At 35.7% G+C, this 25,090-nt stretch overlaps 1 protein-coding gene across 1 annotated transcript; it reads left to right on the top strand.

Annotated features, from left to right (window-relative positions):
* Positions 1 to 209: 209 nt before the first annotated feature.
* Positions 210 to 23,240, top strand: DLD (dihydrolipoamide dehydrogenase). The gene is made up of 14 exons (XM_027838732.1): positions 210 to 328; positions 3,495 to 3,573; positions 8,217 to 8,296; positions 9,140 to 9,208; positions 11,769 to 11,835; positions 14,138 to 14,238; positions 15,155 to 15,298; positions 15,629 to 15,730; positions 17,877 to 18,067; positions 19,258 to 19,428; positions 19,743 to 19,932; positions 20,623 to 20,760; positions 22,805 to 22,894; positions 22,981 to 23,240. Exons 1-14 carry the CDS (start codon positions 290 to 292, stop codon positions 23,044 to 23,046), a joined length of 1,527 nt encoding a protein of 508 aa, XP_027694533.1. The 5' UTR covers positions 210 to 289; the 3' UTR covers positions 23,047 to 23,240.
* Positions 23,241 to 25,090: the final 1,850 nt, after the last annotated feature.

The raw sequence follows: 25,090 nt of genomic DNA, 5'->3' as shown, positions 1-25,090 counted from the left end.
TGCATGGAGAAGACGTTAGGGAGTAAGCTCGGAGGGGCCCCTTTAAGAGCCCAGCCTAGCCGGGCAGAGAGAGCGACTCTTTCAAGACTCTTAGCCCCACCCCCTCCCGGGGACACGCCCGGTCTCGGAGGACTTCACGCCTCCGGGCGTCTCAGCCAATCCGAGGGCTCGCAGCGGGCCGTGGGATAGGTGCCGGCTGCGCAGGCGCAGCGCCCCGAGTCCTTGGCATTGTGGAGGAAGCTTTTGGCGGAGGTGAAAGCTCCCGGCGGCGGGGTCATCCAAGAGAAAAATGCAGAGCTGGAGCCGGGTGTCCTGCGCCCTGGCCAAGGTGAGGGACAGCCTGGGCGTCCGGGGTGGGGGTTGTCAGGAAGAAGGTGAGTGCGTGGGGAACAGGCCGGCCCGCTAACGGGACTAGGCCCCAAGCCTGCAGGGGCAGGACCGCGGCCTGGCTGGTCTCTCACCCGGCCCCCTAGCCTGGGGGGAGGAGAGCTTGGCTTCGGTCTAGTTGTCCTAGGCCCCGCTCCCGGCCGCCTCGGGGTCACCCTCACTTTCCCTCCCCCTGTCCTTGCCCTAAGGTGAGCCCGAGGCGGGAAGCGAGGCCAGCTTCCTCCGCGCCGCCGAGATCCTCAGCCCTTGCACCCGGGATCCCGATCCCGAGGGTCATCCCCTTCCTCCTCCCCCCTTAAAGGTCACCCGTGCCCGGGGAGCCCGGGACGGACCCTGCTGCTCGCCTCCCTGCTTTGGGCCTGGCAAGGTTAGCAAGCCGGGACAGGTGGCTCGGAGCAGCCCTTCTTAGTCTGGCAGAGTAACCACGCTGCTTTGGGAGACTTGGGAAATCCTGTTTACAGCTCCCTTAAATTGTCGATGAAATACTCTTAAGACAAAATACTCTTCACGGCAGAAGAGTACCATTATGCCTATTTTGCAAATGTGGAAACTGAGGCGGCTCAGGAAATTGAAGTTACTTGCCTTATGGTTTCCCAAGCTGGTGAGGATTTTCAGCAGGATCGGATCTTAGGCCTTGCCCCACTCCAAGTCGAGTTCTTACATTTATGTTTCTCCACCTGCTACCTGTACCTCATAAACCAGAACAAGCCTCAGTTTGCTTACTTTGCCCGTCATTCTCAAGACTCATACCCTTTCCCCTCGGTGTACACAAGTTGCATGCTAGTTTGTAAGCTCCTTGAGGCTGGGGACACCATCACTCTTTTTGTATCCTCAGCGCTTAGTGCAGTGCCTGGCACATAGTAGATGCTTAATAAATGTTTATTTAATTGAACTGGTAGAATTATTAAACTGGACCATATTCATCTTAGGCATAGTTTTAGAGCTAGAGGTAACCTTAGAGATCCCAGAGTCTCACTATTGGTTGGCAGTCTAGCCCAACTGAAATCCACTCCACGACAATCTCAACAAATAGACATCCTCTTACCCTTGCTTGAAGGACTTACATTTCTTTCCACACTATCTTCCAAATGAAGAAAGTGAGGTCCAGAGAGGTTGTGTTTTTTCTCAGATTCCTGGGAAAGTCATTATTACTCTTTTCACTAGTTGCTTCCCCTTATCATAAGTAATATTTTGGATGGAGAGATTATTGTTAAAATTTTTGTTTTGCTTCAAACTCTCACTTGCTTGATGGCCTTGTGCCTCAGTGTCCACATTCACAAAATACTAGCTGACACATCTTAACGGAATGTTTTGAAAGTTATAATACAATTTGTCGATGGTGTAGACTTCTGAAGAATTGTCCTAGAAATGTACAATTTAACTATTTAATTTATTTTTCTTAGATTATTTCAGATAAATATCTTATTTCATTACTCTCCTCCACATTTTTTATGCTTCCTCCAAACTGTACTGCAACCCTTTCCCCTTTACAACCCTCCCCCTCCCACTTCACACTTCTTTTTCTTCATCTTACAGTACATTCATACTCCTTTGACATGCTTGGGCTATATTCCTTATATTTGAAATGTCCTTTCTCTTTAGAGTTTAAATTTATTACCAGTCCTTTAAAGTGAAATTTAATAACTTTATCCATCAGCCCTTTCGGAGCAGGGATTGTTTAATTCGTTGTATTTATATCCCTAACACCCAATACTGTGCTTGATGTACTAGACACTGTTGAGTACTTAATTGATTAATAGATAGATCCTGAATCCTTCCTCCTCTACTATAGATCTTCCTCCTAATTCACATATATCTTTGTTTTACCACTCTTTAAATATGTTAAAAGTAACATGGTATCATAGTTGTGGGTCTTAAGCTAAACTAGAGTGAAAGCTCCATGAAGGTAGGAACCATATTTTATTGAAACTTCTAGAAATTTCCCCTGGGGTTTAGTATAGTGCTTTGCACAAAATTTGAACTTAATGTTTGTTTCATAGCCAATCAACCAAGAAACATCATATTCTTAGCAAATATTTGCAGATTGTATATCAATGACATATTTAGGGAGAAAAGTCACAAATACAAAAGAGTTAGGGGCACATTATAGAATTATTGAGGTAAGTGATAAATTAGAGCTTAAAATATTAAAAATTAGATAAATGCGTCATTTTAAATAAAGGGATTTCAATTGCATTATAAGGACATGTAGCTGTATTTTCTGAAATTTTGCCAGTCACTAAGCAAGTAAGTACCTACTATGTGCCAAGGAACTATGCTGGGTACTGGGGATACAAAGGTAAACATGTTCTTACCCTTAAGGATTATATTCTATTGAGGAAGACAACATGCACAGATATAAATTTATACAGAATAAATACAAAATAATTAAAACTCTCATTTGAGAAACTATATGTTTCTTTGGTAGCATTATATGGAGTCTGTCAGCCCTTTGTAATAAAAGTGACAAACTGAGGATGACAGACTTTCAGAAACTTTGAAGCCAGATGTTAATGCCAATAAACTGTTGGTATGATAGTCTTTTTTTGAAGAAATTTAAAATTTAATTTTAATTTAACTTGGAAGCTGAAAAAGGTGACAGGAAGGAAAATGTATTATTTTTACAGTTTATAATAGTTTACTATTTAAAATGGAACAATACTTCAAATCTAGAATATATCACTAAACATGTTCTGACCTTTTTTGGTATGTGAATATGCATTATATATAGTTTGTTTTTCAAAGCTATTCTGCTTGTCTATGTTTCCTACTGAACTTCTCAGCTGTTCTTTTCAGAACATTTAAAAGAAATACTTCAATGAACATTTTTTCTTTTTAAAAATTTTGATAGCTCTACTTTTCTTTTGCTGTTCTTTTCAGAACATTTAAAAGAAATACTTCAATGAGCATTTTTTCTTTTTAAAAATTTTGATAGCTCTACTTTTCTTTTGCATTACAATGGAAATTATGTTACTATGCAGTTGGAAATATATTAGCAACAAGTGATTGATAAGTTTATTGTGTAAGTAGTCTTACCAACTTTGAACTGTGTTCCAGATAAATATTTACATACTGTAAAACTCATTTTTGCTTTTTTTGTCTTCAAGAGAGGCCATTTCAGTCGAATGCCTCATGGCCTACAGGGTATTTCTGCAGTTCCTTTGAGGACTTATGCAGATCAACCAAGTAAGTGCTTTTTCTGGTAAATTCAGTTCATGTCAGATTAATTGATAGTGTCTGTACTAAAAATAAAAAGCAGGAAATGATATATGATTATTAACAAAGGAATCATTCTGTGGTATATAGTTGGCTATTTCATAGTGTTCAGGATATCGAAATTAAGTTATTAAACATATACTGAACCATAAGCAAGAGATACAGAGGTAGATATTATAAGAAAGATAGAACCTAGTTGTATATCCTTCAGAATAATTTTGGGGCCTCCTGGGCTTTTAGAGGGCAATGGTTTGTTTGACTTTAAGGTGGGTTATCGTTGGTTCTTTCCCAATGTACCTTGAATAATATATAACGGAAATATATGATAATAGTAATAACTGATATTTACCTAGTACATTGAGGTTAATAAACTGATAAATATGTGTGTATGTATATCTATAGATGTGTGTGTGTATATACACATGTGCAAATATTTGCAGGTTATATATGAATGACATATTGGGGAGAAAAGTCACAAACCCAAGGGTTAGGAGCACATTATAGAATTATTTAAGTGAGTGATAAATTAGAGCTTAAATATAAAAAATGAAATGAGTGCATTATTTTAAATAAAGGGATTTTGCATATGTGTGTATAGGACCAGACATGTGATTTCATAGGGAAATCAAGGTATATAGACTCCTTCAACTGTTACAGATTAACAACTGTATCTGTAGCTTTGTAGCCTTGGATCTCATTTAATTTCAGTGTAACGTAAAGAAATTTTGTGAGTTGAACAATTAAAAATTGAGCTTTTACTGATACTTATAGATTAGAATGTTAGAGTTGGTCATATAACTTAGAGATCATCTATGTATGTGACTATTCATAGGTTATATCAAACTGAATATGCTGGGCTTATTACAAATTGAGTGTACTAGGTTACTTTTTCTGAGATGTGAATGGAAATATATACCAGATTTAAATTTATTTAGTTCTTATGTTAAACCTTATGTTATGTTTCTTGATTTGCCTTTGGAATTGGGAAACTTCCTTGTCCAGATTCCAGTGGCACTTACTGTCCTATTTATTTGGCAAAAGTCACATATACCTTTGGGACATCCATTGCTGTTTTGCAATGTTATTTACATTTTGTATTTTACTGGCTTGATGGTGAACTATGTCAGTTGTCCAAGGATCTCCTAATTTTGGAGAGGTTCATCATTTAGCTGTGATTTGTATCAGCAGAGGAAGTAAATACAACTTAGAAAATTATAGATTCATGATTTGCTACTTAACTTTTCATGCATTTTCTGTTTCCCCTTAGTCATATTGTAAATTCGTTTAAGTCAGGTACCATCTCTTAAGACTATATGTTTCTTTCCTTTTTTGAATTTTTGTTTCCTAGATGTTCAGTAAATAGTAGATTTTGATTTAGTTGCTAAAACAGCTTTCTGTCCCCTTGAGATTCTTTAAGTGCCAGAAAATTGTCATTGAAGGATACCTGTATAATGTTGGCTCTCATCTGGATCTCTATTGGTTTACTTTTTGATAAGCTCTCTGTTTCAACGTAATGTGAGTGAACAAACTTGTTTCAATGGCACAGATACTGAGAACAATGTGTATACTTTCTTTAACTCTTATTTGCTTCCTCTCATGGATTCTATTTGTTTTCTAGGCTTTAGTTGCCACATTTAAGGGGATCATTCTCGGTTTTATCCCCAGGCCTTTAAAACATTCCTCCCCCTCCTGCCTCTTTTTTTTTTTTTTTTTGCTTGCATATTTTATTTCAGTAGCTTCTCCTGCTGGTTCGTTGCCATCTGAAACTTAAATTGATTTTCCGGCTGCCTTTTTTTTTTTTATGTTTAAATTTATGTAGTTATGTTGTAGGACTTAAATGCTCTTAGTCATAGATGACATTATGTTAATTTGAATTGGACATTCCAAAATCTGTTTAGTTCATATTGATGAAAAAGATTAATTTTTATCTACACTTGGAAAACAAAGTGGATGAAAAACGTATACTTCTTAGATTGTGATAAAGAGCTGGCCAGGTAACTTGTTGAATTAATTGGGTTAGATTTTATTTGGGAAAATATGAAGTGCTCTCAAACTGCTTAAGGCTGCAGTATTTAAGATGAATGTTCTTCTGATGTAATTAAAATGACATACAGCTCAAAGGACAATGAAAAGACTCCTGGTGGGTGGAATCAGGCTATAGTGTGTTACCAAAGAGACATGCATACAAGACATGGTCATGTATTGAGGATGAGAGAAAATGGATAGATGCACAAGCCTCAGCAAATTACTTAACCTTTCCAACCCTCAATTTTCTCATTTTTAATGTGAGAATAGTACCTAACTAAACAACCTCACAGGTTGATGTACAGACCAAATATGTAATTGTAGAAGCTATCGTTAACTCTATAAGGATGAAATCACAGGTCTAGGATTCCCTAACCCTCTCTCCATCCCCCAGGGTGTATTGTTTATTTCATTTTTGTTGTATTCATGGAAGGGGGAGCAGTTTGGTGCAGTAGAAGAAGCATTGAACTTGGAGTCAGAAGACTATTGGTTTGATTCCTGGAACTGACTTTGGATAAGTATCATATCAAGGCCTTATTTTTCTCATCTTTGAAATAAAAAGATGGGACTAGATGATCTCCAGCATCTCTTTTAACCAAACTTTCTATGATACCATGATGTAATTTCTATTTTTTTTTTTCTTAACAGTGTTGTGTACAATGGGAGAAATTAGTTGCTTTCATTTACTATATAAGTTTTTGGAATATGGAACTATTTTCACTTGAGTGAAAAGCTTTATTAGCATTTCTGGCAAATTAAATGATCATCCGTAGGTCAGCAGTCAGACAGCATTCAGTATGTAGAGGAAATCTACTAGGGATTCTTAACCTGGAGTACATGGATTTTTTTTTCTTTTATATTTTAATAACTATTTCAATATAATTCTTTCATTATGGTTTTTTTGGTTAATCCTAAGTAGTTTATGTACTTAAAAATATTATGCTGAGAATGAGTCCATAGGCTTCACCATACTGCCAAGGGAGGGTCCATGACTCAAAAAAGACTAAGAGCCCCTATTTTAGAGACTTGCACAGGGTTAAGAGAATGAGACTTTTCCCCCTAAAAAGAATTATAAAGAGACTTGTGAGGTGAAGTACCGAGGCATCTTCTCTCCAGCTTCAGAGATTGTATTTTTGTCCATTTTGGAGGAAGAGAATGGGAATCTTTTTTGCATTGATATATGCTCCTTGAGTAAGAATTCTTTGTTTGTTTGTTTTTGGTATTTATACCTCCAGTACCTGGTACATAATACAATAATTTCCCTATATTTGAGGTGGATATGTTCTAAGACCTCCATTGGATACCTAAAGCCTCAAGTAATACCTTTACCTTTAACTTTTAACACTTACGTTAACTTGACTGTATAGTACTGTGTTCTCTATCTCTGTTCCTGCCCCTCAGCTTGGCGCTGCATGACCTACCACACCTCCCACCAAAAACGAAAACAAAAACAAAAAACCCAACCTAAAAAAAACTTAAACCCTTCAAGTGAAAGCAGATACGCTCTGGACTGGAGGGTTGGCTCAAAACCTCTGGCCCTGAGAGAGGACACCTTTGCCTTGCTCTGTCCACCTGCCCATGTATCTAGCTCCTGGGTGTCTCTTTTTCCTTCCAGTGATGCTTGGGTACCAAATTTGTGTCCCTGGCCTCTACATGTCTTTAAACTGTGTGCCATCCCCCTCCCTCCACATACATGTGGCCCCCTTCACACCTCCCTTTTAACCCCTGAAATTTGCAGTTGAGGGTGGGTAACTGAAACCTGGGAAAGTAAGATTGCAGATAAGGGAGGACTACTGAAGGAGCTTAACAAATAGCTTTTGATTAATTGATTACCATGAATCTTAAAAATAAACAGTTTCTAATTTGTGGTCTATATAGAACTTCACGTAACAAATCCCTCTTAATCTAGAATGCTTGGCACATTTGTTGTTCAGTCCTTTTTAGTCATGTTGGACTCTTTGCAACCCCCTTTGGGTTTTCTTGGCAAAGATACTAGAGTGGTTGGCCATTTCCTTCTCCAGCTCATTTTACAGATGAGGAAACTGAGGCAAACAAGTTAAGCAACTTGCTCAGGGTCACACAGCTAGTAAGTGTCTGAGGCAAGTAAGTGCTTAATAAATGGCTATTGAATTGAATAGAGTATTCTTGTTATTTGAGTGTTTTGGTCTATTGCAATTTTTATGCCAGGCATGAATTACTAGATTTCAGAGAATCAGAATACAATACATATATGTGGTGAATATAAAATTTTTCTCAAGCAGTTTGAGTTTTTACAGAGCTTTAATGGCATTATGAACACCAGCTATCAATAGTAATCCTAGATAAACTGAAGGTCTTGCCTTTTCAACCTATGAGTTATGTGACCCAGGGTTAGTGATTTTTTCAGTGCTTCAAGCAACTCTCAAAAGGATAAAAGTTGCTGAGCAGATGCCAGCCTGCATTGTTAGAAGAATTTCCTCAGCAGGAGCTTCTTACCCCCATGAAAGTACTTTGTCTGGTTAAAAAAGAGTTAGGTGAATGTTTACTTATGGTATTGAATAAAGAAAACACAATCCTCAATCTTTTATATCCATTTGGTTTTGTTGTAGTTGATGCTGATGTCACAGTTGTAGGTGCTGGTCCTGGAGGATATGTTGCTGCTATTAAAGCTGCTCAACTGGGCTTTAAGGTAAGTAAGGCTCAGGTTCATGTCAAGTGCCAATTCAACTTTATTAATAATTGTTAGTGTGATAAATAGCTTACAGTGTGATAAATAACATCTTTATTCTTATGAAGTAAATTGGAGGTTTTGAGGTGATGCTTCTAAAAATAAAGTTAGGGAAATGATAAAGTAAAGACATTCTGTGTTCTGCCTTTTCCAAGTTAATATCATAAATTTTTCATAGACTTGACAGAACATTTTTCATGTGGGCTTATAACTATGATGTTGATGGGTAATATGAAACTTAAAATTTGTATGTAGATTAGATCATAAGGGTATAGAGTTCACAGAATAGTTACTAAAAAAGGGCAAGGGCTAATTTGTTGAAATAGTTTCAGACTATGTCATAGTTGATAAATAATTAGCTTTGAAGTCAAGAAGACCTGGGTTCTTTCAAGTTCTGCTTTTGATGCTTGCTAGTTCTGTGACCATGAACAAGTCATTTTACTTCTCATTGCCCAAGTCAGCTCTTTTAAGAATAAAAGTTATAGATGAGTAGCCACTCTGTGTTTGCAGAGGGAGTTTACCATCTCTGTGTGATGAAGTCACAGGTCCTCTTTCCTATTCTCTCAAATTAATTTGTTTTAGAAGTAGAGTTGTTGATAAAGATGATAATTTAAAATTTAATGATCAGTTTTAGTTCTTTATATAAAAGAACTTGCGTATTCAAGATAAGGGTTATATTTCACTATATGTGACATACAGAATGAAAATCTGATTTTCCAGAGTAGTTTATGTAGTTAGTATTTTAGTAATATGAATTATATATTGTAATTGTAATCATGAATGGTTTATTTTCTTTCATTGTAGACAGTCTGTGTTGAAAAAAATGAAACACTTGGTGGAACCTGTTTAAATGTTGGCTGTATTCCTTCTAAGGTGAGTGTAAATTTTGTACAATATAGTAAATTCCTTAATCTCTGGAAGAGTCTACTAAGACAGAATGATTGAGCTAATTTTTAAAAAAATTATTGTATGAACTTCACATTAAAATTTCTAATTGCTGGCAGGAAATGAAAATATTGTTTTAAGCTAAAGGGTTTATTATTTTTCTCTTCCTCAAACTGTATTGAAATTAAATCTTAATATGATGATTGTGCTTTTAAAGCTCTGCTTTCAGAAGATACAGCCTAAGCCACAAATTAAGTAAAGTCACTACTAAAGAAACAGGTTGAATCAAATTGATCAGAATAGGGGCCAGGATGTTCCCTAAACTTGGTGTTTAGTGAAACTTGAATGCCCCTTACTCTTTGAGGTGGTGAGATATTTTCTGGAAGAAAAGGGAAATTGGCACTACCTGCAGTTTGGGGTAACAGCTCTGAACCTTGGGAAGAATAGGCAGTTAGGGCTACATGACAAATAAGTTGTGGATACCTGATCAAGAGGAATGATACGTATAGGTGCCTATGGCTGAGTTTTAGGCATTGAAACTATATTTAAATAGTTCATATTGTTTTTCTTTTAAAATTTGCTTCTATTAATAACTTTCATCATCAGAAGTGGTAATCCACTTTTGAAGTGTCGACTAACCCCACCTTGAATCCACTTTTGTATTCTATTCCACCTGCCAAATTCACCAGTCTGCTCTGGAGTATTATTCTATCACTTTGATCCCCATTGCTTAGTCTTCATTGAATCCTTACTTCAAAAACTTGATTAAATTAGTCCATTTACCAAGAGGCAGAAACTTAAGTTCATTTTGAAGGCATTCTTTAGTTATCTTTTTGACTTATTTTTTACCCATAATCATAATATAAACATGTTAGAGCTAGAAAGAACCTTGGAATTGATCTTGTCCATTTCATTTTACAGATGAGGAAACTTCAATTTTCTAACCTGTTCAAAATCTTTCATTGGAATTTTTTAGACCAATTAATAGCGAGAAAGAAGGGAATAGTAATTTGCTGAATTTCAGCAAAAAACCTTTGCATAATTGTCAGATGGGATTAAAAAAAGACTGTGATTTAGTATGTACTGCTAGAGATATTCTTCTTCTACTTGGAACTGTAATTAGTTGTGAGATATTTTTCCAACTGTGAAAGCCATTAAGACCATTTATTGGGGAAAAAAAAAAGACCTATGAATCAGTGTAGCACAAAGTGTTAAAACCAAGATTTAGAAAAAACATATTCGATTATGTTGTTCTTGCTAGAAATATTAATAATAATAATAACAAAGCTCTTTTAATAAAGCAAAACATTTAAATTTAAAATGTCTTTAATCTTTATCTCATTCTTTAAAATTTGTTTTTATATGTTCTTATGTACATGAATATTAGTATAGTAGTATATTCATATAGTTTATAAATACATGTACATATTGACAGTGCATGCATAAAATTTTTTTACTAATTGGATGAGTGAACAAAATAGAGATCACTGTCCTGTGGAATCAATAACAATTTATAGCTTTCTTACTTCATAAGGATTAGGAATATTAAGGTATATATGAAAAGAAGTAAGGAAGAGGGAGGGACTTAGCATAACCAGTTTACAAACTATATTACAGAGGAGGAATTATTTAGACCATGTGGTACTAGGTAAAAACTGAAAAGGAAATCAGTGGAATGGTCTAGATAACCAGCACATAGAAGAACATAAACGGCAGTCTCGGGTTTAGGAAACACTATTTGACAAAAATTGCTGGGAAAACTGAAGAGTCTGACTTTTTTTAAAAAAGTAGATTTTTACCAATATAGCATTGAATTGATTCATGTAGTCATAATCATTATATATATTCTTTTGGCTCTGCTTTTTTCAGTTATCACTAACTGCAAATCTTCCTAAGTACCTCTGAATTTTTTATAGTTCTCATTCCTTAATATAAAGTAATATTATGTTGTATTCAAATGCCACAGTTTCTTCAACCATTTTCCAGTTGTTGGTTACATACTTCATTTTGAAGTATTTTTTAACCACAAATAATGCTGCTATCTATCTATCTATCTATCTATAGATAGTCCCACAAATAGATGGGACTTCTCTTGCTTTAGCCTCCTTAGAAAATACAGTCCTAGTAATGAAATCTCAGTCATTGGATATTTAAATTTTAATAACTTTCCTCATCATAATTCCAGATTTATCCAGAATGAGTTAGTCAGCACAACCCTAACAGTCCTATCTTCCCATATCTCCTCTGACAGTTAGTTTTGGTAAGCTCCTTGAAGGCACAGACAGTGTTTTTATTCACTTTGTATTCTCCGAAGTATCTCGAATAATGTACTAAATGAATTTGAATTGACTGAGTAATTGAATCCAACTTCCCTTTCTGAGTCTTTTCCCTTTTTACACTCTATCTGTTTATTCAGGAAGCTCTTAATGGATAAGAGTACTGGGCACAGTTATGGATAAAGACATCCATAATTGCTTTCTATCCTCACCTTTGTTTATAAGTGCTGTGATTTTTGAGTTCTTTTTTCTTTTTCTTTTCTTCTTTTCAGGCTTTATTGAATAACTCACATTTTTATCATTTGGCTCATAAAGATTTTGCCTCTAGAGGAATTGAAAGTAAGTATACAATTCATAGTTAAAATTAAGTTAAGTACACAGTTTGACACACTTTTCTAAAAAACAGATGTTTCTATAATAGAGAAAGTTAAGAGTTAAAGAAAATATGGGAAAATTTTGGCTTGGAAAGAACAGTGGTTTTCAGGCTCCCAGATTACCGCCTTTCTTTCCTTTGCCATTGTCTTTCCTGCAGTAGCTCCGTAGCACTAGACAAATGGTTAGACGTTTCTAGATGATAAGAGGATCTTTGTGAAAGGGAGCATTGAATTAGGAAAGGGAAGATGGAGGAGTTTAGAAACTTAGTCCAGGGTTCCACAACCTTTTTTTGAGGAGAAACTAGTTTTCATTTCCTAAAATCTTAATCTCTAGAGAGTTGAATGGATGTCAACAATAAAGGCACCAAGCAGCATGAGGAGGGAGCGCTGACACCTGGGAATTCAGACAAGTATTAGAGAGATACTATTGTAGAAAGAGAAACAGTGTGGAGTCTACTAGACCAGGTTCTGACATCTATCTAGAGACCTCTGGTATAGGCTGTGCTGCTTCTCCTGGAGCAACAACCAGAGCAGATTAGGCCTTGAGGACTCGAAGGTAAAATATAGACAAGACAAGGAACCTCAAGTAAGACATCGACCATGAAGAGGAGCAGGGGGTAGTTTTACTATACAGAGGAATGACATTTTTGTCAAGTTTTATCTCATCATATTTGTCTTCACCATTCTTTCTCTCGAGCTAGTATTGTTGACAAGACTTACATAGAAGTATGTCGCCCAGAGAGAAAAACCAAATAGCCTAGTACTGTCTTACTTCCACTTGTCTATTGATCACAGTAGTCTTCCAGAAGAAGAGGCTACAATCTAGGCAAACCATGGTGGTGGAGAATTGTAGGGATGGAGGCAAATTTCACCTAAAACATGATTAAACATGAACATACCATAGCAGAAAGAGTATTTAGCTTGGAGTCAAGAGACCTCAGGTTAGGTCATGACTCCCAAGTGTGAATATGATAAATATAATTTAACATTTATATGGTACTATAAGGTTTGCTGAGTAAACCCCATGAAGCAGATAGTATGAGTATTATCTCCATTTAATAGAAGAAACAGACTCAGAGCTTCAGTGACTTGCTTGTGATTATATGGCGAATAAGTAGCATAGTAATGTAGAAGTTTTAGAGCTGGAAGGGTCTTTAGGTCATTGAGTCCAGCTCTCATTTTACAGGTAAGAGATTTGATGCCCAGTAGGTTAAGTGATTGGGCAACTAGGTGATACAGTGGATTGAGTGCTGGAATTGGAGTCAGGAAGACCTGAGTTCAAATGTAGCCTCCATCACTAGCTGTGTGACTCTGAGTAAGTAACTTAAGTCAGATTGCCTCAGTCTACTCATCTGTCAAACGAACTGGAGAAGGAAATGGCAAACCACTCCAGTATTTTTGCCAGGAAAACTCCCAATGGGGTCACAGAGAGTCAGACACGATTGAAATGACCAAACAGCAACAACAAAAGTTAAATGATGTGTAGCACAGCTAGAAAGTGTCTGAGGCAGGATGCTGACCTAGGTCTGCCTGGCTTTTAAGTTCAGTGCTTTATCCAACTCTACCACAATGCCTTAGCATGTGACTTTGGGCAAATACCTTAAGATACTGGGAGTTTAGAACTGAAAGAAATTTAAGAGACTAAGCCTTTCCCTCTCATTTTATAGTTGAAGTGAGAGCCGAGAGGTGAACTAAGTTGCTTAAAATCATACGGCTTGTGAATGAGAGAGCCCATATTCAAACAAGAGTCTTCAGATTCCAAATCCAGTGCTCTTTCCTCGTTATATGCCATACAGTTAAAGTCTTCTAGGTTTAAGCAATTCTGTTTTATGCCTTTTTCATATATGGGTCCCAAAGTCTCATGTGACTGGTGATTAAAACATAGTTGATCACACTTATATAAATCTTTACCATATTTTGGAGCTTTTCAGTTTTGCCTTTTAAAAATGTTTTTTACCTCAGTGAGCTAATTCTTTTTAGGATTTCAAATCTTTGTTTTGGTCATTACCCATCAAGTGGGAAGAGAAATTAGGAGATTGCCGGAGGGACATAGCTTTTGAGAAAGTCATTAATAGGCTGACTCCTGAATGCGTAGTGTTCCCTAGATAGTTGTAATATGGTACATAGTTGAAAAATAGTGTTCTGTGATCTAACTTATTCTAGAAATCTGATAAGTGGAAACATGGTTTCAGGAAAATGAATTATTCTAACATTTGTCTTCAAATATGACTAAAGACTCATCTAAATATCTATTTAACAACTTACAGTTTCAGAAATCCGCTTGAATTTAGAGAAGATGATGGAGCAAAAGAATTCTGCAGTAAAGGCTTTAACTGGTGGAATTGCTCACTTATTTAAGCAAAATAAGGTTTGTTTTATATGCAGGTTTTTTTATTTCATGTAAAATAATTTTTTTTCTGACAATAGTTTAGCTTTTCGTAAAACATGGCATCAAATAGTATGTTGGAATTTTAACTCATGGATTCAAAAATTTTAAAATGTCTTAGCATATGTAGTCTACTATGTGTTAGGCATTAGGACAGATAATAAATCATAGTCTCTGTTCTGAAGGTCTTTACAGCCTAGTGGGAGTGATAGATCTAAACGTGGATAAATAAATATGAGGGGAAAAAACACTTCCAGATGAGGGGAATTAGGGAAGGCTTTATTAGAAGAGGTGTCATGTGAGCTGTATCTTGAAAGATGACCAGATGTCAAGGCAAGGAGTAGGTGTTCCAGGCATAGGAGTGAGAAAGCCTAGTTTTTATATTGGGAATAAAGAGTAATACAGTTTATTTGGAACATAGGATATATGACAGCATAATTTTCCATTTTAGGGCATATTTAATCTAGCTTCAAAGTAATTCCTCTGAAATCTTTTACCAAAGTTAGTAAAGCTGCTTTAATGAAAAACCACTGTTTCAGAATTTCATACTTGATAAGTATATGGTGTAATACAGTAGTTAGAGTGCTGGGCTTGGCATGAGGAAGACCAGCATCCAGATAGCATCACAGACACTTGCTGGCTATGTGACCCTAGGCAAGTCACTTACCTTCTCCAAGCTATCGTTTCCTCATCTGTAAAGTGGAGATCATAAGTTACCTGTGTCCCAGGTTTGTTATGAGGATAAAATGAGATAACTTTGTAAAGTACTTTACAAATCTTAAAGCACTGTGTGTAATAAGCCTCAGCTAGTAGGATGTTATTTCATTGTTTTTTTCTACTGAGTGTATGTTCATGTTAAGTTTGTTTACTCTTCTGTAAATGTTATCCTTTTTCAAAGGTCACCCGTGTGGATGGATACGGAAAGATAACAGGCAAAAATCAGGTCATGGCAGCAAAGTCTGATGGCAGCTCTCAGGTTATCAATACAAAAAACATTCTCATAGCCACGGGTTCAGAGGTTACTCCCTTCCCTGGAATCACGGTATAATTTATAATTACTTTTATTAGAAGTGTTTTTCATAAATTATTCTCTTTTGTTTTGAACATATTTGGTCCACTACTAAAGAGTATTAAAATGTCTTAGCTTTGTCTTTAGATTAAACTTATCATTTTGTTTCCAAACATGATAGCTGGTACACATTTTCAAATGAGCTTTTTCTAACATATTCCAGTAAAATTTGACATTGTAGGTAAGGTTTCAGAAAAAAAGACATTTTAGTGATGGTGTTAAGTGATGGCTACAGTTTATAGAACCCCACTAATTTTTCACAGGTTGTTTTTAATTCAATATCTTTTTTGCTTGATTTTATAGATTGATGAAGAATCAATTGTATCATCTACAGGTGCTTTATGCTTAAAAAAAGTTCCAGAAAAGATGGTTGTCATTGGTGCAGGAGTAATAGGTGTGGAATTGGTAAGTGGGGGGGGGGGGGTTGTCTGCATGCAAGCATGCATGTACACACATGCACACACAACACATCTGCATTGCATTGTGAAGAAGATTCTTGATCTGGCTTGGGAGTTAAACTGGATGACCTTTGTTATTTCTTCCAACTCTTATTATACATAAACATTTATGTGTGTATGTGATTATATACACAAGACATTAATGTCAGTATCCTCCATCATATTTACACCCAGCCATGTCTTTTAATTTTCCATTTAGGTCCCCTCTGATTTGGGGTTTTCGTAGATGGTCGTATTTCTAATTGATAGCTATATAATGTCTCAAGAAGAATATTTGGTCACTGTTAAAGATTTGATCTTTGGAGACATTGAGAAGTTTGAGATCTTTGAAAAGTACTGTTTAGTTTTCTCCTCTTACGGGCCTGAGCACACCCGTACATATTTCAATATACCCACATCCACATGCCCCCTCGGGCTGCCAGTTAAGCTGCATTTTATAACTGGGCATTAATGATTTTTTTCATGCATTTTGTTTTTCATTCAGGTATGCATAGTTAGGGTAGATATCAGTATAGATACTGATGTGGGCTTGATGTGTGTAATTACTGCAGTGTTATTTATAGGTAGGAATATTCATGCTCACATTTATATACATAGTTGTATTATTGAGAAATATAATTTGATTTATGAAGATGTATAAATATTTCTTTTAGCAGGTGATAGAATGTTTATGTAAAATATATACTTCCTTAATTATAATTTAGATACGTATTTGACTAAGCTTAGTGTTCCACTTAGCTGTTTTGAATTCTAATATGATATGGCCACTTTATCTCAAGTTTCCTGTCACTTTCACATCCTCAGCCAGTTCTTTTTTGTTGTTGTTTGTTGTTGTTGCTGGTGAGAACTAAGTCTGGCTGAGGGAATAATTGACTCCCTTGTTTCAGTTACCTTCTGAGTAACGGAATTGTTTAAATAGGGCATGACAGGAATTTGTCTGATGATTCTATCTTTAGCGGAATGAGACTTCCAAAAAAAAAAAATAGATTATTGAAATCCTCTTTGCGTGATGCTAGGCCAGTTTTATAAAATAAGTTGCAAAAGTATCATTCATGGTATTTTTCTTAGGGAAATTTTATATGAATGTTAAAGATTTTATGTGTGTGTGTGTGTACATCTCAGTATTCTTAGGAATTAGATTTTAATAATTCGATATATGAATTCATATAAACCTTAACTATTAACAAATGATGGTAAACAATATGATATTTGTCAAGTTTGAAATAAAAGAAAATGCTAGTCATGAAGGTAGGAAGATTGGTGATTCATATAAGCTGAGTTGGGTGTTTTCACTATGGAAGAGGGTAAAAAGAGTCTTCTAAGACCTGAAGTCTCTACCACTAGCGATGAAATCTGTATGAAGCTGATATTTAGCTGATGTTTTCTTATTACCATTCCATGTAGTAAAATCTTTGATCACATTCTATAACATTGATAAATACTTTCATAAATTGACACACTTAAGCAAATATTTTTCTCTAATTTAGTTAAAAATAAAACTTTTTTATCTTACGGTTTACTTTTGAATTGTTGGAGGATAATAATGAATTACTTCAAAATATTTGTTCCCATTTTTCTAATTGTTTACTTATGCTATAAAGAATTATATTCCTCTTATTTCTTATGCATAATTTCTTGAACATTTGTTCATATTTCTGGATGAAATTATTTTAAAATATAATTTCTATCCTTTATAACTATTCCTTATTAAAAATGTGTGTGGGGGGGGAATCTTTCTTTTAAAAAAAAAAGGTGAGCATAATTTCAAAAATTGTACTGTACTCCTAAGATAAATTGAACATAAACAGTTAGCTTTGGGAACTGATTTTGAATGGAAGATGCATGTTTTCTAGAACGTCTTCATTGAAGAAGTGAATATGTTATGTTATAGGCCAGTTTGACAGGTATAATTTCACCTTTGTAGTGACTAGCAACTTGAATTGCTGCATAAGATCAAAAAATAAGATACTAAATTAAGATTTCTTGGGCTTCTTATTTTAAACAGCATAGTACATTATTTTCTAATTTATTTTATCCTTGAAATATGTAGTTTTTTTAGTTTCATATTTGTGTTCATGATGTGTTACTCGCAGGGTTCAGTATGGCAACGACTTGGTGCAGATGTGACAGCAATCGAGTTCTTAGGTCACGTTGGTGGTATGGGAATTGACATGGAGATTTCTAAAAATTTTCAGCGAATCCTTCAGAAACAGGGATTTAAGTTTAAACTAAATACCAAAGTTACTGGGGCTACCAAGAAACCAGATGGAAAAATTGATGTTGCGTAAGTGTGGTGCATTTATTTTTATATGTATTAATCCTTTTATGAAGATTTTTGTGTATACGTCAAACATTCAGACTTTAAAGGCATTTTGGTAAGTGTTGATTTGAACTCCAACTGAAGATTATTTTATCTCCTAAAAGGACTTTTTACCTTAGTGTTTTAATAACAAAACAAAATTTCTTTGTATTTCTAAATTTTGATATGCAATTAAGGCTTTAGATTTTTAACACGAGAAACTAAATGAAATTAGAAGATAGTTAAATAGTTGAAGTATTTATAAAACTCATTAGGAACTAATAAATTTGTAACTTATGTTGAACCATAGAAAATAATTTACTTTGAACCATTCTGTTTTAGAAAGCTAAAACCTCAAAATGAGGGGCAGCTAGGTGGCGCAGTGGATGGAGCTTTGGTCTTGGAGCCAGGAGGACCTGAGTTCAAATGTGGACTCAGACATTTGACACTTACTAGCTTTGTGACCCTGGGCAAGTCACTTAACCCCAATTGCCTCATCGAAAAGCAAAAACAAAACAAAACAAAACAACGAAAACCCTCAAAATGTCTGAATGAGGTATGAGGGAAAATAAGCCAATTTTTTGTGTGTGTGCCCAGGAGTTCTTAGTGGTAGATCTGTAGTAGATAACTTTGAGCAAGAATTTCATTTTTGATCATCTCACATTAACTGCTATGATATGTGAAGGGAAAAACAGTGTAGCATAATGGATAAAATGCTGAATTTGAAATTGGGAAGAAGACCTGGGTTCAAATTCTGCTCTTACCCAACCTTTGTGAGTCTCAGTCAGCTTTTTTTTTTTGTTTTGTTTTTGGTGAGGCATCCGGGGTTAAGTGCCTTGCCCAGGGTCACACAGCTAGTTAAGTGTCAAGTGTCTGAGGTCAGATTTGAACTCGGGTCCTCCTGACCCCAAGGCTGGAGCTCTATGCACTGTGCCAACTAGCTGCCCCTTTCAGTCAGCTTTCTGTGATTGAGTTATGAGCAGATTGTGAACTGTATTCTAAACTTGTGAAATCATTCCAATACTACTTAATTTTCTTATTCTTAGAAAGGTCTTTGTTGTTGCAGAACTTTAAAAAACTAACCTCTGGGCATTAGTAACGTTTTAGTTAATGTCTTTACTTTCAAATATATTTTGGCTCATATTTACCAAGACTTTGTATTTTCTTTTGCTTAGAGTGGAAGCTGCTTCTGGTGGAAAAGCTGAAGTTCTCACTTGTGATGTACTCTTGGTTTGTGTTGGCCGACGACCCTTCACCAAAAATTTGGGACTGGAAGAACTTGGAATTGACCTGGATCCCAAAGGTAGAATCCCAGTCAATTCCAGATTCCAAACCAAAATTCCAAAGTAAGTCAGATAATTGTAAACATTTTAAATAAACTTTTTAGATTCTATTTCAGATATTCCTATTTTGAAAGTGAGATTTATAAGATACAGAAAATTTTAAATGAGTTATGGGGGGAGTCAACTATGGTGAATATATGAAACTTTAAAATTCTGGGATGTGGGTTTATCGATTTTATGAAATTAGATTTTGTGAAATTTGGGAGTTAGAGACTTAACCTGTAGATTTTTTTTTGGTATGATTTGCTTTTACTGTTTGAGTATTTAGTGCCTAAGATTTCACTGAGCACTGTTTTTCTTGTCATTTTGTGATACAGTATCTTTGCTATTGGAGATGTAATTGCTGGTCCCATGTTAGCTCACAAAGCAGAAGATGAAGGTATTATCTGTGTTGAAGGAATGGCCGGGGGCGCTGTACATATCGACTACAATTGTGTGCCTTCAGTAATCTATACACATCCTGAAGTTGCATGGGTTGGTAAATCAGAAGAGCAATTGAAAGAAGAGGTAATGAGAATTTAACTTAGATTCTCTGGGCCACATGTGTAAACTAAACTAAAACCACAATACTTGGGTTAGCTAGCTGTTGTTTAGAAGCAACAGCTATGGTTATCTACCTTATTTATGGGTGTCATCTTTGAGTAATTTTATTAAAATTGTTAAAGTTTGGTTTGTAATCATTTTCTCAGCATTTTAAAAGCTATTACCAGTAGATTTTTAATTTACTTATTTCACATAGTGTAAAACACTAAATTATCCAAATGTCATTTATACTTGTGTTTGCCTAGTGAGCGTCATAGTGTAGAACATAATACAGAGCAATGGTGGGAGGAACACTGGCCCAGTCGGGGCAGGGAAGGGGAGGGAGAGGTGCTGGGTGGGAAGGAAGTTCTGACTCTGGCTCTTTACTTGCTGTGTGATCATGATATGGTTACTTGGACCTCAATTTTCCATTCTGTAAAATGTTAGTTTAGGCAGTTGTTTATTAAGATTCATTCCAGATCTAATGTTCTGTGATTATGTTTATAGTCACATTCACTTACTTTTTCTACCGATAGTTTGTTTCTTTTTAAAAAGTCATTTGTGAATAAATATTCTCTGTGAGCAATATATTGAACCAATTAGTAGATGTTCCACCAAATGGATTGAGGTTTTATAATACTTTTATGTGTATTACTCACTATCTGTTTTTCACAGGGCATTGAGTACAAAATTGGAAAGTTTCCTTTTGTTGCCAATAGCAGAGCTAAGACTAATGCTGACACAGATGGCATGGTGAAGATCCTTGGTCAGAAATCAACAGACAGAATACTGGGAGCTCATATTCTAGGAGCAGTGAGTATTGTGAAACCAGAGAAATTCCAGTTGTTTGCAAAGCATAGCCTCATTGCAGTTTAATTTTTCAGTCAATTTAGAAACATTTTAAAGTGTCCACCACGTACCAGGCATTGCAGTAGGTGTTATAAATAAAGTTAAAAACTGAGACATTCCCTGCAAGTTGAACTAGTAGGGGATATTGGGAAAGACCTTGAAGTTAACATTTGGATTGACTATTGAAGGGAGTGGAGAAGAGGTTCCAGAGAGCAGTGAAGAAGGTAAATGTTTCAGGCATAGAGGGCAGCCTGTGCAAAGGTATGGAAGTGGGAGAGGGAATGTTATATACAGGAACCAGAAGGCCAGTTTGATTCAGCCATAGAGTACAGGAAAAGAGTGATTGTGCGTGCAATAGTCCAGGTGTGAAGTGGTGAGGGTGGTGGCAGGGTCAGAGGAGACAAGATGTATGTGAGTTGTTATGAAGGCAAAAACAGTAAGACTTGGGAGTAGGTTGGCTTCATGGAAGGGTGAGCATGAGAAAGTTGTAAACTTGAGTAAGTTGAGGATGACACCAAGTTATAAGCCTGGATGACTGGGAGTATTATGGTACCCCCAGCAGTAACAGGGAAATTCCTGAGGGTTTGGGGGAAAGATAAGGTATTATAGAGATCATAGAAACATTCTCTGTCCTATTTACTTTATTTGGCATTTGCCCAGCTGAGCTAACTTAAAATCCAAGATTTTGAAGTTATTTCTTTGAAGTTCAGTTTTTATGTGTTGGTAAAAGTCAGAGAAAATATATATGCTTTTAGATGGAGAAACTGTTCTGTGGCTTTGAAAAACTAACGAGAATTGTTGTAAACTACTAGTGAAAGTGAGCAGAGGTTGGGCTAAGCCTGCAAACAATGAGTGGGCCTTGATTTCCATTGCTTTTGCACTCTCCTTTTCTTATTCCCTTCTTGCAGAAACTAAACGCCAAAATATACTGCAGAGGGTCATAGCTTCAAATCTGGAAACCTCAGAGGTCCTCTGGTTCAACTTGTTCATTTTACAGATATGGAAACTGAAGCTCAGAGACTTGCCCAGAGTCCTGCAGGTGAATTCAGATCCAGCACTCTTAGTGAATACATTCACTCAGCAACTGTTGCATAGTATTATCTTCTTTTTGTCTCAGCTTTATTGCTGTATAAACCCTAAAGGAATACAAGAGTTCTGTCTGTGTGTGCGTTAGACCAGATGGCTGGTGAGGTTCCCTTGACCTCTCAAATTCTATAATTCAAAGGGAATCGGTTTTAGAAAGATGGGTCAGTTGAAATAACATAACTCAGGGTTTTGTTTGGGTTAAGAAAACAATACTGACATTGGACTTTTTCTTCAAAAGTTTTAGCAGGTGATAGTTTTTATAGTATGCATAAAGTAAGTTGGCAAATATACAGCTTACCATGATTGGGAAGATTGTTCTTTCTTATGTGTCTCTATTTCTTATTTTATACCCTTCAGGTATAGAATTTTTTTTTCTAAACTGAGTATAAAAATACAAACTTTATAAACACCGATTATAGGATGTTATCTTATTTGTCACAGGATTCCTTATTTAACAGCATAATTTGGAATCAAAGGATCTGAGTCTGAATTCCAGTTCTGCTGTTTCATTGCTCTGTGGCTTTAGGCAAGTCAGCTGCTCTGTGCTTCAGTTTCCTCATCCATAAAAGGGGGGTTGTACTTAATGAGCTTCCAGCCCTAAGTCTATGATTCTGTGAACATGTTGAACACCTACTATGTGCTGTCATCACTTTTAGGGAAATAGGCTTGTTTAAAATACGGTTTTTGCCCTGCACTCAAGAAGCTTAAAATCCAGCTAGTGGATAGATAGGTACCAAGGCTCGTAAAACTGATCCTTCTCTGTGAGCTCAGAGGGTATTGGTAAAAAAGATCAAATAAAATAAGTTACCAGTGAATTTAATAGGAAACAAAAAAAATTAGAATATACATATATATATGTGTATGCGTGTGTGTGTATTACTGCCATAGAAATAGAATTACAGCATGGCTTATTACTTTAAAGGGTGCTGGAGAAATGGTAAATGAAGCTGCCCTTGCCTTGGAGTATGGAGCATCCTGTGAAGATGTTGCAAGAGTTTGTCATGCCCATCCGGTAACTATTTTCAACGTAGAATATATTTCTAGGACTTTTTTCTGCTACCAACTTGTCTTATTTGGATATTTTTTTTCTCCTTACAGACTGTATCAGAAGCTTTCAGGGAAGCAAACCTAGCTGCATCTTTTGGCAAAGCAATCAACTTTTAAAATGAAATGATATATACTTTTCTTCTGAAATATCTGAAAGATTTTTGTGGAGGGCTTCTAATGTGGAAGGCTCACAGTTCTGAGACTAAGACTGAATTAAGTAATGTTTTTGTTCAGACAGCAAATATTTAATAAACAAGTTTGGATGAAGCCGAATGATCCAGCAGCTATATATTAAATAAATTTAACAATCATTGATTTTCTGTGCATTGAGTACTGCAGAAATAAAACTTAAAGGATAGCAGGTAACTACGAATCTACAGATTTGGTAAGAATTACATAAGCTAGATTCTGTAGCATTATAAGAACTGCTTAATTAGTTTCCACCCCAAAACACTTATTTCTTCCCCTGATTCAGTCAAGTTGAATGTACTTGCATTGGTGTAGTTGGACTACAGTATATGAAGTGAGTTACATTTAAAGATAGGTGGATCTAGTGATTTATACTTGGTTTTCATATTGGAAACAAGTAATTAAAATGAATAAAAAGTTCAAAAGTGTATAATAGAATAGTGTAAATGTAGGAAATGTTAATCATTTAATTTTTATTTAACCATTGAATTTTTATAGTCCAGAGACAGAAATGTTTGGGGGGGAAATGGAATTTCCAAGGTCATATCATTGTAAATGAGTAAGAGGTATTAAGTACATTCAGATGACACTGCTACAATCTAATATCATGCATTTGGGACTTTGCTGTTCACTAAAATGGATTATGACTATCTCTGGAATGTAAATTTTATAAGGTCTAAGACTTTCTGGTTCAGTCTTAAAAAAGAATAATTTTCAAATCAAAATGTTTATGCTAAGGGTCGGATCTTCAGTATTTTCTATGTTTTGGGAAAATGGCGAGCCATTTTAGATACATGGATATATGTTCTGTGAACAGATCTGAAAGTAGATAATGCATTGGAGAAAGCCACGACATTAACGAAACTCTGAACTTGCCTATTCTCTTATTTAGTTATTTCATTCATTCTCCAGTGTATCCAGGAAATAGGCAGATAAAGTGTTTTTCTAATACTATGTGAATTATTTCTAAAAATGCTATAAAATTATATTTGTTAATGAAAATAGAATGACCATTTTCCTCTTGTAATGGTTACTCTTAAAATTACGCATTGTTATATATTGAGTACTAAAGGAGAAATAGGTCTGTACCTATGTAACAATATAAATTACTGTAGGATGGTTCGGTAGGCATTTATTAACTTTGGAGTATGTTCAGTCAAGAAACCTAGTAATTCCTAAAGGGGAAAAAATTTGTAGTGATGGTTCAGAAATTCTTACTAAATGCAGTCAGAATGAATATATGTACATATTATTTTTAAAATATGAAAATGTTTAAGATATTAGATTATTTGCATATACTATCACTCAAATATAAGTACTCAGGGTGGGTTTAACTCTTAAAGTTTGGTGGCTTAGCTTATTTAGTTGTTCAGCAGAGTTGGTGCCTCTGGCATTCTTGATTTTATTTGGTGACGTGAAAAGGTAAGATGTCATAATTATTAAGGATTCACTCCTTTTCCTTTTAGCAATATACCAACGTTACTAAACTTTCAGCCACTTAGAGTATTGGAACCTTATTTCAGATTTAATTATTGTCTGTTACTGTGACTTCACCAAATCAAATCTGAACCCCAAATTGATACACCTATGGGGAAAAAGGAGTTAGTTACTTGGAAGAGAGTTGGCATGAAAAGGAAATCAGAGGTGTCAAACTTGGGCCCAAACTGGATTAAAATGATATCGGCAAATGTTTAACAAAACAAATAAAAATATAACCTAGATAATGTTAACTTGTGCTTTTCTATGTCAATTTGTGCTTAACATCTATTTGAGTTTGACATCACTGATAGGGGCCAAGGCCATTCAGATAGAAACTGAAGAGTCTGGATTTGAACCCAGGTTCTCTTGACTCCACATCCAGCACATTTTTTTTTCTTGTCTTAGTGGTTTTATTCAGTTGCTATGGATAGGAAGACTTCCCTTTTCTGACAGGACCTTCATACCTCAATGCCACTGCCTTATTTGAGGTGTC

This window comes from Vombatus ursinus, unplaced genomic scaffold, assembly GCF_900497805.2.
Source record: "Vombatus ursinus unplaced genomic scaffold, bare-nosed wombat genome assembly UNPS02014830.1, whole genome shotgun sequence".
In the NCBI taxonomy this organism is placed as follows: domain Eukaryota; kingdom Metazoa; phylum Chordata; class Mammalia; order Diprotodontia; family Vombatidae; genus Vombatus; species Vombatus ursinus.
Note: the sequence above shows the minus strand (reverse complement) of the source record. Positions and strands in the feature narration are given on the sequence as shown.